The sequence below is a fragment of the Eubalaena glacialis genome, chromosome 11, assembly GCF_028564815.1.
Source record: "Eubalaena glacialis isolate mEubGla1 chromosome 11, mEubGla1.1.hap2.+ XY, whole genome shotgun sequence".
NCBI lineage: Eukaryota > Metazoa > Chordata > Mammalia > Artiodactyla > Balaenidae > Eubalaena > Eubalaena glacialis.
The window spans coordinates 20,029,341-20,048,887 of record NC_083726.1 but is presented as its reverse complement, the minus strand read 5'-3'; the positions used below and the strand labels follow the sequence as shown (position 1 = coordinate 20,048,887).

The 19,547-nt window shown below is 36.2% G+C and overlaps 1 protein-coding gene across 1 annotated transcript in view; it reads left to right on the top strand.

Moving 5' to 3' along the window:
* The window catches only part of PARPBP (PARP1 binding protein), an 85,211-nt gene that overhangs the window by 18,134 nt on the left and 47,530 nt on the right, over positions 1–19,547 (top strand). The window contains exon 4 of the mRNA XM_061206558.1: positions 1,583–1,690. Within this exon, the coding sequence (XP_061062541.1) occupies positions 1,583–1,690 (108 nt within the window). The remainder of the gene's footprint in view (positions 1–1,582; positions 1,691–19,547) is intronic.

Genomic DNA, 19,547 nt, shown 5'->3' with positions numbered 1-19,547 from the left:
AAGAGGATAAAAATACAGTGAGTAACAACCTGTCAAATCAGTAAAGATACAAATCAGTAAAGATACAAATCAGTAAAGAAACAAATCAGTACAATTAATAGTGTATCACAGCAAATATATTGTGATTTTTATCTTGCCTCAGAAAGCTTTATGCTATATTATCTAGAGTCCTTGTCTAACTTTGAGGTCTAGGAACCGCTTTACACAAAAAATTATTTAGGACCAGAAGGAGATTTTGTTTATGTGGATTATATCTATTGATATTTTCCATATTAAAAATTAAAATTGAGAAATGTTTAAAATGTTTATCAGTTATTAAAATACTGATATTCAACCTATTACATTTTAATATGAATAACATATTATGAAGAATAACTTTATTTTCCAAAAAGAAAAAAATTGTGAGAACAGTGACATTGTTTTACATTTTTATGAGTATCTTTAATATCATGTGTGATAGAAAATACCTGGATTCACATGTCTGCTTCTATTTGGTAAGTTAGTTTGATTGAAGTATATCAAGAAAATTCAGATTCACATTGATACATAGTTGGAAAAGGAGGACTTCCCAGATCCCCTGAATGGGTCTTCAGGACCTCAGAAGTACTTGGACCATACTTTGACACCCAATGAACTGATCTAGAATAATGTACTTTGCATGTAATTAAATATGAAAACGTTTTTTAACTAGAAGGTAATATTCTCCCATTTCTAAAAATAATATTGTGTTTATGGAAAAATAAATCTTTGCTTTCAGCATCTCTTCTGAAAACATAAGAACCACAAGTGTGAGGACTACCATTATTCAAAATTTGTTAAATAGTAAATTCTTATTTTGGTGATCTTGAATTTTGAGATTGAAAAATTGTATATGTTATAAACAACAAAATCCTAGGCTTTCTAGTTCTTTTTTTTTTTCATCTCTTGATTAACTCTTTATGAGTACCAGCTTATCATATCAGTAGAATTGTGGCAAATGCTATTTCTTTTTAAGGAGTATATATTGGTGAGTTACTTTAGTTATAATTTTGCAGTATCTCACTGGGCTTTGTTAATTCAGTTTGTCTCTTTCCTTCAAGTTTACTTATTAGGAATTGTGTGTGTGTTTGTGTTTGTACATACCTGTATAATCTTCAGTCCCTTAGAATAAATGAAATAATATGGAGATGTTGAGTAGTGTGTCAGGCTGAAAGCAAATATCACTTTATAAATTATTTTTTCATGGAAACTCTTATTTTGTTTGAAATATTGTGGTGCTTAGGAAAATAGATTTACTTATGTATATTCCAAAATGAAGCATTTATTGTGGGCATTAGCTAAGACTTTCTTCCATACAAATAAAAGGCTCAGATGAAATTACCAAGGTCATCTTTTAAATCTGAACTTGTAAAACTCTTTGAGTACAGGTGCCATTGGAAACAGATTGTTAGGAAATTTAATTCCATGTATATTATGGACTGCCAACAGAAGCCAGGTAATGTGCTGTACACTGGAACATCAGAGACACTAAGCAGAGCTAGGTGTGAAATATTTTTTACAGTTGGTGTAGCATTTTGTTAGTAACATCTTGTATTTCTTACAGAGTCAACTACGGGATTTTCTGTCTGGCAGACAGTATGCAGTAGATGATGAAACTGATTTTTCTGAACCAGTGTCACCAATGAGTAAACACAACCAGGATAATGAAAAGGTATGGCTAAATTGTGAGTAAATAAAAGCAGGATATGATCCTCTTCAAATCACTATGAATTTGTATGTTACAGTTACTTTTTATTTTTTAATTTTTTAGAAGTTTTTAATTTGCTTAAATAAAAAAAATTTGTGAAGAGTAGTACATTGGAGACTGGCAAGAGCATGATAATAATCAGTTTATTCATGGTTTTGGGCCATGGTAACAGGCACTGTGCAAAAATAAGTATCACTAAGTATCGGAAAAGTAGTTGACGGTACAGGTTGCCAGAGTTCTTTGAATTTTTGCATTTGGTATACCTCACAGTTAGTATTTTATTTTACTTTTTTTCATTTAGTAATATGCTTATTTATTTATTTATTTATTTATTTTTGGCTGCGTTGGGTCTTTGTTGCTGTGCGCACTGGCTTTCTCTAGTTGTGGTGAGTGGGGGCTACTCTTGCTTGCGGTGTGTGGGCTTCTCATTGCGGTGGCTTCTCTTGTTGCAGAGCATGGGCTCTTGGCACACGGGCTGCAGTAGTTGTGGCACGTGGGCTCAGTAGTTGTGGGATGCGGGCTCTAGAGCGCAGGCTCAGTAGTTGTGGTGCGTGGGCTTAGTTGCTGCACGGCATGTGGGATCTTCCCAGACCAGGGCTCGAACCCGTGTCCCCTGCATTGGCAGGCGGATTCTTAACCTCTGCGCCACCAGGGAGGTCCCACAGTTAGCATTTTAAATGGTTGATTCTTAGGAAAATATGTTGTGTTCTCTACTCTTTAAAAAATCTGTTTCTGCTCTTTGCAGTAGAATAACTGATGCATCATGAGTTCTGATAACAGGATTTGTTGTCCAAACAAACCACAGAAAAGTAGTACAGGTTTGGTTTAATATAATTTACCTTCAGCTGAACACATTCTAGGTACCTAAATACATGTAGTAATTCCTCACTAACCATGGGAGTTGTGTTTATGAAAGTTTCTTAGTAAAATTACCATTCACAAGATGAAACGTAAAGAGTACTGGAAAGAGCGTATATAAAAATATGTTATGTGAGATTGGTTCAAGATGGCGGAGTAGAAGGATGTGCTCTCACTCCCTCTTGCGAGAACACTGGAATCACAACTAACTGCTGAGAAATCATAGACAGGAAGACACTGGAACTCACCAAAAAAGATACCCCACATCCAAAGACAAAGGAGAAGCCACAATGAGATGGTAGGAGGGACACAATCACAATAAAATCAAATCCCATACCTGCTGGGGTGACCCACAAACTGGAGAACACTTATACCACAGAAGTCCACCCACTGGAGTGAAGCCTCTGAGCCCCACGTCAGGCTTCAGAACCTGGGGGTCTGGCAACAGGAGGAGGAATTCCTAGAGAATCACACTTTGAAGGCTAGCGGGATTTGATTGCAGGACTTCGACAGGACTGGGGGAAACAGAGACTCCACTCTTGGAGGGCACACACAAAGTAGTGTGCGCATTAGGACCCAGGGGAAGGAGCAGTGACCCCACAGAGACTGAACCAGACCTACCTGCTAGTGTTGAGGGGTCTCCTGCAGAGGCGGGGGGTGGCTCTGTCTCACCGTGAGGACAAGGACACTGGCAGCAGAAGTTCTGGGAAGTACTCCTTGGCGTGAGCCCTCCCAGCATCCGCCATTAGCCCCACCAAAGAGCCCGGGTAGGCTCCAGTGTTGGGTCACCTCAGGCCAAACAACCAACGGGGAGGGGACACAGCCCCACCCATCAGCAGGCAAGCGGATTAAAGTTTTACTGAGCTCTGCCCACCAGAGCAACAGTCAGCTCTACCCACCACCAGTCCCTCCCATCAGGAAACTTGCACAAGCCTCTTAGATAGCCTTATCCACCAGAGGGCAGACAGCAGAAGGAAGAAGACCTACAATCCTGCAGCCTGTGGAACAAAAACCACATTCATAGAAAGATAGACAAGATGAAAAGGCAGAGGGCTATCTACCAGATGAAGGAAAAAGATAAAACCCCAGAAAAACAACTAAGTGAAGTGGAGATAGGCAACGTTCCAGAAAAAGAATTCAGAATAATGATAATGAAGATGATCCAGGACCTCGGTAAAAGAATGGAGGTAGAGATCGAGAAGATGCAACAAATGTTTAACAAAGACCGAGAAGAATTAGAGAACAAACAGAGATGAACAATACAATAATTGAAATGAAAAATACACTAGAAGGAATCAATAGCAGAATAACTGAGGCAAGAACGGATAAGTGACCTGGAAGACAGAATGGTGAAATTCACTGCTGCAGAACAGAATAAAGAAAAAAGAATGAAAAGAAATGAAGACAGTCTAAGAGACCTCTGGGACAACATTGAATGCAACAACATTCGCATTATAAGGGTCCCAGAAGGAGAAGAAAGAGAGAAAGGACCCAAGAAAATATTTGAAGAGATTATAGTCGAAAACTCCCCTAACATGGGAAAGGAACTAGCCATCCAAGTCCAGGAAGCACAGAGAGTCCCATACAGGATAAACCCAAGGAGAAACACGCCGAGACACATAGTAATCAAATTGGCAAAAATTAAAGACAAAGAAAAATTATTGAAAGCAGCAAGGGAAAAACGGCAAACAACATACAAGGGAACTCCCATAATGTTAAGAGCTGATTTCTCAGCAGAAACTCTACAAGGCAGAAGGGAGTGGCATGATATACTTAAAGTGATGAAAGGGAAGAACCTACAACCAAGATTACTCTACCCAGCAAGGATCTCATTCAGATTTGATGGAGAAATCAAAAGCTTTACAGACAAGCAAAAGCTAAGAGAATTCAGCACCACCAAACCAGCTCTACAACAAATGCTAAAGGAACTTCTCTAAATGGGAAACACAAGAGAAGAAAAGGACCTACAAAAACAAACCCAAAACGATTAAGAAAATGGTCATAGGAACATACATATCAATAATTACCTTAAACGTGAACGGATTAAATGCTCCAACCAAAAGACACAGGCATGCTGAATGAATACAAAAACAAGACCCATCTATATGCTGTCTACAAGAGACCCACTTCAGACCTAGGGACACATGCAGACTGAAAGTGAGGGGATGGAAAAAGATATTCCATGCAAATGGAAATCAAAAGAAAGCTGGAGTAGTAATACTCATATCAGATAAAATAGAGTTTAAAATAAAGAATGATATAAGAGACAAGGCAGGACACTACATAATGATCAAGGGATCAATCCAAGAAGATGGTATAACAATTATAAATATATACGCACCCAACATAGGAGCCACTCAATACATAAGGCAACTGCTAACAGCTGTAAAATAGGAAATTGACAGTGACACAATAATGGTGGGGGACTTTAACACCTCACTTACACCAATGGACAGATCATCTAAACAGAAAATTAATAAGGAAACACAAGCTTTAAATGACACAATAGACCAGATAGATTTAATTGATATTTATAGGACATTCCATCCAAAAACAGAAGATCACACTTTCTTCTCAAGTGTGCACAGAACATTCTCCAGGATAGATCACATCTTGGGTCACAAATCAAGCCTCAGTAAATTTAAGAAAATTGAAATCATATCAAGCATCTTTTCTGACCACAACACTATGAGATTAGAAATCAGTTACAGGGAAAAAAACGTGAAAAACACAAACACATGGAGGCTAAACAGTACGTTACTAAGTAACCAAGTGATCACTGAAGAAATTAAAGAGGAAATCAAAAAATACCTAGAGACAAATGACAATGAAAACATGACGATCCAAAACCTGTGGGATGCAGCAAAAGCAGTTCTAAGAGGGAAGTCTATAGCTATACAAGCCTACCTCAAGAAACAAGAAAAATCTAAAATAAACAAGCTAACCTTACACCTGAAGGAACTAGAGAAAGAAGAACAAACAAAACCCAAAGTTAGCAGAAGGAAAGAAATCATAAAGATCAGAGCAGAAATAAATGAAATAGAAACAAAGAAAAAAATAGCAAAGGTCAATAAAACTAAAAGCTGGTTCTTTGAGAAGATAAACAAAATTGATAACCCATTAGCCAGACTCATCAAGAAAAAGAGGGAGAGGACTCAAATCAATAAAATAAGAAATGAAAAAGGAGAAGTTACAACAGACACTGCAGAAATACAAAGCATCCTAAGAGATTACTACAAGCAATTCTGTGCCAATAAAATGGACAACCTGGAAGAAATGGACAAATTCTTAGAAAGATATAACCTCCCAAGACTGAACCAGGAAGCAATTGAAAATACTAACAGACTAATCACAAGTGATGAAATTGAAACTGTGATTAAAAATCTTCCAACAAACAGAAGTCCAGGACCAGATGGCTTCACAGGTGAATTCTATCAAACATTTGGAGAAGAGCTAACACCCATCCTTCTCAAAGTCTTCCAAAATCTTGCGGAGGAGGGAACACTCCCAAACTCATTCTATGAGGCCACCATCACCCTGATACCAAAACCAGGCAAAGATACTACAAAAAAAGAAAATTACAGACCAATATCACTGATCAATATAGATGCAAAAATCCTGAACAAAATACTAGCAACAGAATCCAACAACACATTAAAAGGATCATACACCATGATCAAGTGGGATTTATCCCAGGGATGCAACGATTCTTCAGTATACGCAAATCAATCAGTGTGATACACCATAGTAACAAATTGAAGAATAAAAACCGTATGATCATCTCAATAGATGCAGAAAAAGCTTTTGACAAAATTCAACACCCATTTATGATAAAAACTCTCCAGAAAGTGGGCATAGAGGGAACTTACCTCAACATAATAAAGGCCATATACGACAAACCCACAGCAAACATCATTCTCAATGGTGAAAAACTGAAAGCATTTCCTCTAAGATCAGGAACAAGACAAGGTTGCCCACTCTCACCACTATTATTCAACATAGTTTTGGAAGTCCTAGGCACAGCAATCAGAGAAGAAAAAGAAATAAAAGGAATACAAATTGGAAAAGAAGAAGTAAAACTGTCAGTGTTTGCAGATGACATGATACTATACATAGAGAATCCTAAAGATGCCACCAGAAAACTACTAGAGCTAATCAATGAATTTGGTAAAGTTGCAGGATACAAAATTAATGCACAGAAATCTCTTGCATTCCTATACACTAATGATGAAAAATCTGAAAGAGAAATCAAGGAAACACTTCCATTTACCAGTGCAACAAAAAGAATAAAATACCTAGGAATAAACTTACCTAGGGAGACAAAAGACCTGTATGCAGAAAATTATAAGACACTGATGAAAGAAATTAAAGATGATACCAACAGATGGAGAGATATACCTTGTTCTTGGATTGGAAGAATCAATATTGTGAAAATGAGTGTACTACCCAAAGCAATCTACAGATTCAATGCAATCCCTATCAAATTACCAATGGCATTTTTTACGGAACTAGAACAAAAAATCTTAAAATTAGTATGGAGACACAAAAGACCCCAAATAGCCAAAGCAGTTTTGAGGGAAAAAAACGGAGCTGGAGGAATCAGACTCCCTGACTTCAGACTATACTATGAAGCTACAGTAATCAAGACAATATGGTACTGGCACAAAAACAGAAACATAGGTCAATGGAACAGGATAGAAAGCCCAGAGATAAGCCCACGCACCTATGGTCAACTGATCTATGACAAAGGTGGCAAGGATATACAATGGAGAAAGGACAGTCTCCTCAATAAGTGGTGCTGGGAAAACTGGACAGCTACATGTAAAAGAATGAAATTAGAACATTCCCTAACACCATACACAAAAATAAACTCAAAATGGATTCGAGACCTAAATGTAAGACCGGACACTATAAAACTCTTAGAGGAAAACATAGGAAGAACACTCTTTGACATAAATCACAGCAAGATCTTTTTTCATCCACCTCCTAGAGTAATGGAAATAAACACAAAAATAAACAAATGGGACCTAATGAAACTTAAAAGCTTTTGCGCAGCAAAGGAAACCATAAACAAGATGAAAAGACAACCCTCAGAATGGGAGAAAATATTTGCAAACGAATCAACGGACAAAGGATTAATCTCCAAAATATATAAACAGCTCATGCAGCTCAATATTAAAGAAACAAACAACCCAATCCAAAAATGGGCAGAAGACCTAAATAGACATTTCTCCAAAGAAGACATACAGATGGCCAAGAAGCACATGAAAAGCTGCTCAACATCACTAATTATTAAAGAAATGCAAATCAAAACTACAATGAGGTATCACCTCACACCAGTTAGAATGGGCATCATCAGAAAATCTACAAGCAACAAATGCTGGAGAGGGTGTGGAGAAAAGGGAACCCTCTTGCAGTGTTGGTGGGGCATGTAAATTGATACAGCCACTATGGAGAACACTATGGAGGTTCCTTAAAAAACTAAAAATAGAATTACCATATCACCCAGCAATCCCACTAATGGACATATACCCAGAGAAAACCATAATTCAGAAAGGGTCATGCACCCCCATGTTCATTGCAGCGCTATTTACAATAGCCAGGTCATGGAAACAACCTAAATGCCCATCGACAGATGAATGGATAAAGAAGATGTGGCACATATATACAATGGAATAGTTCCCAGCTATAAAAAGGAACAAAATTGGGTCATTTGTAGAGACTTGGATGGATCTAGAGACTGTCATACAGAGTGAAGTAAGTCAAAGAGAAAAAGAAATATCGTATATTAACGCATGTATGTGGAACCTAGAAAAATGATACAGATGAACTGGTTTGCAGGACAGTAATTGAGACACAGATGTAGAGAACAAACGTATGGACACCAAGGGGGGAAGGTGGGGGGGTGGTGTGATGAATTGGGTGATTGGGATTGACATGTATACACTGATGTGTGTAAAATGGATGACTAATAGGAACCCGCTGTATAAAAAAATAAATAAAATTAAATTCAAAAAATAAAAATATGTTATGTAAAACATCTAGAACATGCCTACTTCCAAGTCAAATGCTCCAAAAGTTAGTGCATTTGATGAATCACTTTCTTTATTTTCTGGAAACATTGCTAAGGCAGATTCTCCCTTAAGTCCCATGCTCTACAGATTGCAATTTTTTTCTTTTTTCTTTTTTGGCCTCACAGCGAGGCTTGTGGGATCTTAGTTCCTCAACCAGGGATTGAACCCCGGCCCTTGGCAGTGAAAGCGTGGAGTCCTAACCACTGGACCTCCAGGGAATTCCCCAGATTGCACTTTTAAAAATGTATTTGATCACTCTCTCAAATACTTGTATACCTACTTCTTAGACTTAATAATGTAGTTTATATCTGCATCTCATATTTTTTCTGTCCTATTTGAAAGTTAAATTGCTGACATCATGACACTTAATCCCTAAAATTCTTCAGCATATCCCTTCCTGAAAATAAGGACAGAACCAGAATACCATTATCATATATAAGAAAACTGAAGTATTCCCTAATATCATTCATTTACTATTTTCCCTATTCAAATTTCTCCATTTGTCCCTGTAATGGGTTTTATGTCTCTTTAGACTCTTTTAGATTTCTCCTCAGGTTTTTTTTTCTCTTGTTATTTATCTGTTGAGTTCCTACTGGTATTATTTAACTTGTTCCTCTATTTCCAATAAACTGGAAACATCTAAAAGCTTGCTTAGACTGAGCAATCTAATCTATGAAATACTTCATAACTGATGCTGAGTATTTCATTTTGTATCACACTAGGAGACACAAACTCAAGTTATCCTGAATTTGTGAGGTCTTCCCAATATAAAGATATAGTTTTTCTTTTGCTGTCAAAAAAGATCTAGTGATACTCTGACACTGTAAATATCCTGTTTCCCAGCAACCTTTCACCGAATGGTTTTGAGCATGCACTGATGATCGTTGTCTGAATCAGTTATTTCTTTAGAGTTTGCAGAATGGTTACTTTCCAACTCTATCATGTCTTTACACTAATTTGCTGCCATTTCTCAGTAAAGAAGATCTTTATCTTATTAACTGGGATGCAGTACAGTTCCCTAAAAATGGCAGGGTCACTACTTAATTCTTTCTCTTTAATTACAAGTTTAGGAGTTAGTGTAATAGTTACTTATAGGAAGAAAATTAGATGTTTTTATTTCTGTTTATGTTTCTCTTTTTATGTGTGTTTACATTACTATGGACTCATGGATTTTTATTTATTCAGAGTTCTAAAATCAATTAGTCATTAATCTTTGATGCTAAAATGTAGGGGTCCCCTTCAAGCTGGCTTCTGTATCTTTTTTACATGCCCTATTAGACTTTTGAGCACTTCCCTCTTTTCTGGTACAAGAAAGTATCCCAAGCCCACCTTTGATTGTTTCCTGCTTAGGCATGGTTTCTTTTAGTGATTGTAACTGTTTTCTGTTGCTTTACATTCATTTATTGCTTACATTCTCATTGTTTGTTTCTCCTACCTTGACAAGATGTTTACCAAATTGCGTGGTCTTTTCTCAGTGATACTTCAGGAGTACACTCTTTTTTTTTTTTTTTTTTAGGAGTACATTCTTACAGGCTACAGGGAGGAAACAATAATTGTTATTGTGCCTTTTATTTAAGAGGAATGAACTAATTTGTACATTTAAAATGACCTAAATAACCAGCAATGAGGACCTGCCCATTCCAATGGAAAATCCTTATAAGGAGCCTCATAGAAAATGTATCTTGTGTGGAACATGGGTAGATTATAAGAATGTACAGCTTTTTTCTCAGTTTATTTCTCCATTTACTAGATGAATTTATGGAAGGGACATAATAGGGCTTTGTGGAAGAAACAAAAAGAAATTACAGAAGCAATTAAGAGAGCTCAAATAATGGGGTTTATGCCAGTTACATTTATTTATTTATTATTTATTTTTGGCTGCGTTGGGTCTTCGTTGCTGGGCGCGGGCTTTCTCTAGTTGCAGAGAGCGGGGGCTACTCTTCTTTGCGGTGCACGGGCTTCTCATTGAGGTGGCTTCTCATTGCGGAGCACGGGCTCTAGGCATGCGGGCTTCAATAGTTGTGGCTCGCAGGCTCTAGAGCACAGACTCAGTAGTTGTGGCGCATGAGCTTAGTTGCTCCGCAGCATGTGGGATCTTCCCGGACCAGGGATGGAACCCGTGTCTCCTGCATTGGCAGGCGGATTCTTAACCACTGCGCCACCAGGAAAGTCCCCAGTTACATATTGATATAAGGATCCTGCATTTCTCAAACACCCTAATGTTTGTAACATCAAATACCAACAGTAAATTATATAAAGTTATCATCAATAAACTTATTTTATGATTAAAAAAATCTTAAAGGGATAGCCATGAAAAAGAACTACAGTATATAGAAACTGAAGGGTCTTCATTGTAAGCATATAGTTTTCTCATTTAAAAAACAGTGGTAGTTTTGTGGTGTTAATCCTCTACTTTTATCTTTTGCCTTCTTGGATTATATTTTCTAAGAGAATTTTATCTACCAGTTAGCTGATGGATTAGATTTTATGAGGACTATTGAAATAGCAGCCATCCTCTCAACCATTTTTCTGTTACTTGCAGACTTCTGATTTTTCTTTTGCAAAGTATTTTACTTCTATTAAAATTCCAAAGTGACTTTTTGGGCTACGGTCTTAAAAAGATATATTTTGATCACCAAATGCTTACTAATGTCACACCAGTTCCTCAAGTAGATGAATGAAATGGACTGCAGAAACAATATTTTTGTTTCCTTATTTTATTTTACTTTATTTTATTTTTCCCTGAGGTACTAAACTATTGCTTTAGAAATTCTGAAGTAATGAAGGGAAAAACAGAATAAAGGCCCGAAAAGAAAATAATCAGTTAAATAAAAAATTTCTACGAGTATATTAGTTCTAGTCCAATCTTTTTTGTTCATTATATGTAAGAATTTATTTGTTGACAAATAAAAACAATACTTGCATAGATTTTAATATCAATTTAGAAAAACTGACTTTATTCAAATTGAGATTGAACATACGCATTTCAGTAATAGTTAAGGGTTAGGAAAAGAAACTTGAAGTTGTCAAAAAGCTTAAATAAAATTGTTCAACTTCTAAACAAACATTGCAAATATTTTGTGGTATGGATAGAATCAGTTTATTAAACAGATAAATGGAACAGTATCTTTATTTTTGGTATCTGGGTAAAAGCTTCAATCTTGTGGATTTTTTCAATTTAAGCCCTTGCTTCTGGACATCATAACTGTATTTATGTGGAATGCTTTTCCAGAGAGCCTCTTTAAAACCCACTTGCAAATACAAGAGCAGGGAAACCATAACTGCCATGTTATCTGACCATAATGATAGGGATAGATTTCCAATTGCAGCCATGAGTTAAAAGAAACACTCTAACTGTGAGGACTCCAAGATGTTTTTCCCTGATGTTTGCCTAACATCACAGATCAGAAGGACAGAATTTGCTAGTCTTTAAGAACAAGTGGTAGATGTGGGAGTTTAAGCCCTGGTTTTGTACCCAATAAGGATCAGACATATACATATTAGTAAACTCTCATTATTTTTGGACAGCAGAAGCACAGTGAAACAGAGATTGCATGAAATTAAATGTAGAAAGAGTAAAGGAATTTCTGATTACAATGTGAATATCTCTTTCCTCTGCTTTGATTTTTGGGAAATTGTGTCACGCTTCTTGTATGTTTTAGACAGACTATTGCACTGTGACGTTAAAATGGAAACTTTATATATTATAGATTTACATGAAGTATTATGATTTACTGTGAAAGTAAAGATAAAAGGACTTTTGAAATAAAGCAGAAAACTATGTTATACCTTATTTTATAAAATTTTAGGACAGATCTTTTTTTTTAAAATATATGTGAAAGCACTTTAAATATGAAAAGTAACCTACTACTATTAATAGTAATAACAATAACAACAGTAATACTTAATATTAGCAGTAGTATGTTATACCCTATAAAATAATCTTCCAGTTTCAGGAGTAGTATGAGGCTAAGTTGAGTCCTCAGAGAGTAATATACTACTTATTTAAAGAAGAAAAAAAACTTTCAAAAAATGCTGAAAAACATTTCATTTATTACTCTCTGTTTCTCTAGCATTAATGGTAACCTAGGGTTCTTAAAGATTTTTGTGCCTCCCCAAGTATTCAACTCACTACTAGAAGACTCTCTTCTTCCTTTCTTTCTTTCTTTCTTCCTTTCTTTCTCCCTTCCTTCCTTCCTTCCTTCCTTTCTTTCTTTCTTTCTTTCTTTCTTTCTTTCTTTCTTTCTTTCTGTCTTTCGCCCTTCCTTCCTTCCTTCCTTCCCCTCTCCCTCCCTCCCTCCCCCCTTCCCTCCCTCTCTCTCTCTTTCTTTCTCCCTTCCTTCCTTCTTTCCTTCCTTGCTTCCTTCCTTCCTTCCTTCCTCCCTCCCTTCCTTCCTCCCTCCCTCCTTCCTTCTCTCTCTCTCTTTCTCTCTCTCTCTCTCACTCTCTTTCTCTCTTTCCCTCTTTCTTTCCTTCCTTCCTTCTTTCTTTCTTTCTTTTTTTTAATTCAAACAGAAAGTCACAAAAATTATAATCATCCTCATCAGTTCACTCAGTCCCATGTAATTAATTTTTTTTATCTTGATCTTTTGTTAGCACTTTTATGAATTCATCAGTTTTCCATTAGAGTTCTGAAAATGCTTATTCATTCAGGTCAGCAGTATAGTCAGTTACCAGAAACCTGTACTTGCCAGAGTCTTTTCCATGAATTCCTTGAAGATGAAACTCTTTTATAGGAACATTTTTGCAAAAGCATCAGAGTACACCCAGAACTGTCTATAAATGACAAAAGACTTAAAAACGACCGTGGTTAAAGATTTGATGAAAGTTCATAATAATGCATTTGACAAGGAAATTTAGTTATTTCTGAGATATACATTTTAAAGTAATAACTAGAATTATGACTTATAACATTATACCAGAACATGTAAGATTTTTAGAAATTTCAGGTAATGTCTGAAACATTTATATTAACATATTTCCATACGAATAACCCAAAGAAAGTTTAGTATTAGTTGTTTTTTTTTGTTGTTTGTTTGTTTTTTTATACTGCAGGTTCTAATTAGTCATCAATTTTATACACATCAGTGTATACATGTCAATCCCAATCGCCCAATTCAGCACACCACCATCCCCACCCCACCGTGGTTTTCCCCCCTTGGTGTCCATAAGTTTGTTCTCTACATCTGTGTCTCAACTTTTGCCCTGCAAACCAGTTCATCTGTACCATTTTTCTAGGTTCCACATACATGCTTTAATATACAATATTTGTTTTTCTCTTTCTGACTTACTTCACTCTGTATGACAGTCTCTAGATCCATCCACGTGTCAACAAATGACTCAATTTCATTCCTTTTTATGGCTGAGTAATATTCCATTGTATATATGTACCACCTATTCTTTATACATTCGTCTGTCGATGGGCATTTAGGTTGCTTCCATGACCTGGCTATTGTAAATAGCGCTGCAATGAACATTAGGGTGCATGTGTCTTTTTGAATTATGGTTTTCTCTGGGTATATGCCCAGCAGTGGGATTGCTGGGTGATATGGTAATTCTATTTTTAGTTTTTTAAGGAACCTCCATAGTGTTCTCCATAGTGGCTGTATCAATTTACATGCCCCACCAACAGTGCAAGAGGGTTCCCTTTTCTCCACACCCTCTCCAGCATTTGTTGCTTGTAGATTTTCTGATGATGCCCATTCTAACTGGTGTGAGGTGATACCTCATTGTAGTTTTGATTTGCATTTCTCTAATACTTAGTGATGTTGAGCAGCTTTTCATGTGCTTCTTGGCCATCTGTATGTCTTCTTTGGAGAAATGTCTATTTAGGTCTTCTGCCCATTTTTGGATTGGGTTGTTTGTTTTTTTAATATTGAGCTGCATGAGCTGTTTATATATTTTGGAGATTAATCCTTTGTCCGTTGATATATTTGCAAATATTTTCTCCCATTCTGAGGGTTGTCTTTTCATCTTGTTTATGGTTTTCTTTGCTGTGCAAAAACTTCTAAGTTTCATTAGGTCCCATTTGTTTATTTTTGTTTTTATTTCCATTACTCTAGGAGGTGGATGAAAAAAGATCTTGCTGTGATTTATGTCAAAGAGTGTTCTTCCTATGTTTTCCTCTAAGAGTTTTATAGTGTCCGGTCTTACATTTAGGTCTCGAATCCATTTTGAGTTTATTTTTGTGTATGGTGTTAGGGAATGTTCTAATTTCATTCTTTTACATGTAGCTGTCCAGTTTTCCCAGCACCACTTATTGAAGAGACTGTCTTTTCTCCATTGTATATCCTGGCCTCCTTTGTCATAGATCAGTTGACCGTAGGTGCGTGGGTTTATCTCTGGGCTTTTTTTCTTGTTCCATTGATCTATGTTTCTGTTTGTGCCAGTACCATATTGTCTTATTACTGTAGCTTTATAGTATAGTCTGAAGTCAGGGAGTCTGATTCCTCCAGCTCTGTTTTTTTCCCTCAAAACTGCTTTGGCTATTTGGGGTCTTTTGTGTCTCCATACAAATTTTAAGATTTTTTCTTCTAGTTCCATAAAAAATGCCATTGGTAATTTGATAGAGATTGCATTGAATCTGCAGATTGCTCTGGGTAGTATAGTCATTTTCACAATATTGATTCTTCCAATCCAAGAACAGGGTATATCTCTCCATCTGTTGGTATCATCTTTAATTTCTTTCATCAGTGTCTTATAGTTTTCTGCATATAGGTCTTTTGTCTCCCTAGGTAAGTTTATTCCTAGGTATTTTATTCTTTTTGTTGCAATGGTAAATGGGAGTGTTTCCTTAATTTATCTTTCAGATTTTTCATCATTAGTGTATAAGAATGCAAGAGATTTCTGTGCATTAATTTTGTATCCTGCAACTTTACCAAATTCATTGATTAGCTCTAGTAGTTTTCTGGTGGCATCTTTAGGATTCTCTATGTATAGTATCATGTCATCTGCAAACACTGACAGTTTTACTTCTTCTTTTCCAATTTGTATTCCTTTTATTTCTTTTTCTTCTCTGATTGCCGTGGCTACGACTTCCAAAACTATGTTGAATAATAGTGGTGAGAGTGGGCAACCTTGTCTTGTTCCTGATCTTAGAGGAAATGCTTTCAGTTTTTCACCATTGAGAATGATGTTTGCTGTGGGTTTGTCGTATATGGCCTTTATTATGTTGAGGTAGGTTCCCTCTATGCCCATTTTCTGGAGAGTTTTTATCATAAATGGTGTTGAATTTTGTCAAAAGCTTTTTCTGCATCTATTGAGATGATCATACGGTTTTTATTCTTCAGTTTGTTACTATGGTATATCACATTGATTGATTTGCGTATATTGAAGAATCGTTGCATCCCTGGGATAAATCCCACTTGATCATGGTGTATGATCCTTTTAATGTGTTGCTGGATTCTGTTTGCTAGTATTTTGTTGAGGATTTTTGCATCTATATTCATCAGTGATATTGGTCTGTAATTTTCTTTTTTTGTGATATCTTTGGTTTTGGTATCAGGGTGATGGTGGCCTCATAGAATGAGTTTGGGAGTGTTCCTTCCTCTGCAATTTTTTGGAAGAGTTTGAGAAGGATGGGTGTTAGCTCTTCTCTAAATGTTTCATAGAATTCACCTGTGAAGCCATCTGGTCCTGGACTTTTGTTTGTTGGAAGATTTTTAATCACAGTTTCAATTTCATTACTTGTGATCGGTCTGTTCATATTTTCTATTTCTTCCCAGTTCAGTCTTGGGAGGTTATACCTTTCTAAAAATTTGTCCATTTCTTCCAGGTTGTCCATTTTATTGGCCTAGAGTTGCTTGTAGTAGTCTGTTAGGATGCTTTGTATTTCTACAGTGTCTGTTGTAACTTCTTTTTCATTTCTAATTTTATTGATTTGAGTCCTCTCGCTTTTTCTTGATGAGTCTGGCTAATGGGTTATCAATTTTGTTTATCCTCTCAAAGAACCAGCTTTTAGTTTTATTGATCTTTGCTATTTTTTTCTTTGTTTCTATTTCATTTATTTCTGCTCTGATCTTTATGATTTCTTTCCTTCTGCTAACTTTGTGTTTTGCTTGTTCTTCTTTCTTTAGTTCCTTTAGGTGTAAGGTTAGATTGTTTGAGTTTTTTCTTGTTTCTTGAGGTTGGCTTGTATAGCTATAGACTTCCCTCTTAGAACTGCTTTTGCTGCATCCCACAGGTTTTGGATCGTCGTGTTTTCATTGTCATTTGTCTCTAGGTATTTTTTGATTTCCTCTTTAATTTCTTCAGTGATCTCTTGGTTATTTAGTAATGTATTGTTTAGCCTCCATGTGTTTGTGTTTTTTTACGTTTTTTTCCCTGTATGCATTTCTAATCTCATAGTGTTGTGGTCAGAAAAGACGCTTGATATGATTTCAATTTTCTTAAATTTACTGTGGCTTGATTTGTGACCCAAGATGTGATCTATCCTGGAGAATGTTCCATGCGCAATTGAGCAGAAAGTGTAATCTGCTGTTTTTGGATGGAATGTCCTATAAATATCAATTAAATCTATCTGGTTTATTGTGTCGTTTAAAGCTTCTGTTTCCGTATTTATTTTCATTTTGGATGATCTGTCCATTGGTGTAAGTGAGGTGTTAAAGTCCCCCACTATTATTGTGTTACTGTCGACTTCCTCTTTAATAGCTGTTAGCAGTTGCCTTATGTATTGAGGTGCTCCTATGTTGGGTGCATATATATTTATAATTGTTATATCTTCTTCTTGGATTGATCCCTTGATCATTATGTAGTGTCCTGCCTTGTCTCTTGTAACATTCTTTATTTTAAAGTCTATTTTATCTGGTATGAGTATAGCTACTCCAGCTTTCTTTTGATTTCCATTTGCATGGAATATCTTTTTCCATCCCCTCACTTTCAGTCTGTATGTGTCCCTAGGTCTGAAGTGGGTCTCTTGTAGACAGCATATAGATGGGTCTTGTTTTTGTATCCATTCAGCATGCCTGTGTCTTTTGGTTGGAGCATTTAATCCGTTCACGTTTAAGGTAATTATCGATATGTATGTTCCTATGACCATTTTCTTAATCGTTTTGGGTTTGTTTTTGTAGCTCCTTTTCTTCTCTAAGTGTTTCCCACTTAGAGAAGTTCCTTTAGCATTTGTTGTAGAGCTGGTTTGGTGATGCTGAATTCTCTTAGCTTTTGCTTGTCTGTAAAGCTTTTGATTTCTCCATCAAATCTGAATGAGATCCTTGCCGGGTAGAGTAATCTTGGTTGTAGATTCTTCCCTTTCATCACTTTAAGTATATCATGCCACTCCCTTCTGCCTTGTAGAGTTTCTGCTGAGAAATCAGCTGTTAACCTTACGGGAGTTCCCTTGTATGTTATTTGCCGTTTTTCCCTTGCTGCTTTCAATAATTTTTCTTTGTCTTTAATTTTTGCCAATTTGATTACTATGTGTCTCGGCGTGTTTCTCCTTGGGTTTATCCTGTATGGGACTCTCTGTGCTTCCTGGACTTGGGTGGTTATTTCCTTTCCCATGTTAGGGGAGTTTTCGACTATAATCTCTTCAAAGATTTTCTCTGGTCCTTTCTCTCTCTCTTCTCCTTCTGGGACCCCTATAATGAGAATGTTGTTGCGTTTAATGTTGTCCCAGAGGTCTCTTAGACTGTCTTCATTTCTTTTCATTCTTTTTTCTTTATTCTGTTCCGCAGCAGTGAATTCCACCATTCTGTCTTCCAGGTCACTTATCTGTTTTTCTGCCTCAGTTATTCTGCTATTGATTCCTTCTAGTGTAGTTTTCATTTCAGTTATTGTATTGTTCATCTCTGTTTGTTTGTTCTTTAATTCTTCTAGGTCTTTGTTATGCATTTCTTGCATCTTCTCGATCTTTGCCTCCATTCTTTTTCCAAGGTCCTGGATCATCTTCACTATCATTATTCTGAATTCTTTTTCTGGAATGTTGCCAATCTCCACTTCATTTAGTTGATTTTCTGGGGTTTTATCTTGTTCCTTCATCTGTTACATAGCCCTCTTCCTTTTCATCTTGTCTGTCTTTCTGTGAATGTGGTTTTTGTTCCACAGGCTGCAGGATTGTAGTTCTTCTTCTCTTTTTCATGTATTTCTGATCTGATCCTTTTGATTTTTTTCCTTTTGCTAACTTTGGGGTTTTTTTGTTCTTCTTTCTCTAGTTGCTTTAAGTGTAAGGTTAGGTTGTTTATTTGAGATTTTTTTTGTTTCTTGTGGTAGGATGTATTGCTATAAACTTCCCTCTTAGCACTGCTTTTGCTGCATCCCATAGGTTTTAGGTCATTGTGTTTTCATTGGCATTTGTTTCTAGGTATTTTTTGATTTCCTCTTTGATTTCTTCAGTGATCTCTTGGTTATTTAGTAGTGTATTGTTTAGCCTCCGTGTGTTTGTATTTTTTTACGGTTTTTTCCTGTAATTGATATCTAGTCTCATAGCGTTGTGGTCGGAAAAGATACTTGATACGATTTCAGTTTTCTTAAATTTACCAAGGCTTGATTTGTGACCCAAGATGTATTCTATCCTGAGAATGTTCCATGAGCACTTGAGAAGAAAGTGTATTCTGTTGTTTTTGGATGGTATGTCCTATAAATATCAGTTAAGTCCATCCTGTTTAATGTATTATTAAAGCTTGTGTTTTCTTATTCATTTTCATTTTGAATGATCTGTCCATTGGTGAAAGTGGGGTGTTATAGTCCCCTAGTATTATTGTGTTACTGTCGATTTCCCGTTTTATGGCTGTTAGCATTTGCCTTATATTAATTGAAGTGCGTGTATCTTGGGTGCATAAATATTTACAATTGTTATATCTTCTTCTTGGATTGATCCCTTGATCATTTTAGGACAGATCTTAAAGATGATTTTAATTTAGTTGTATCTTAGTACTTTTCTTTTTAAGCCAATG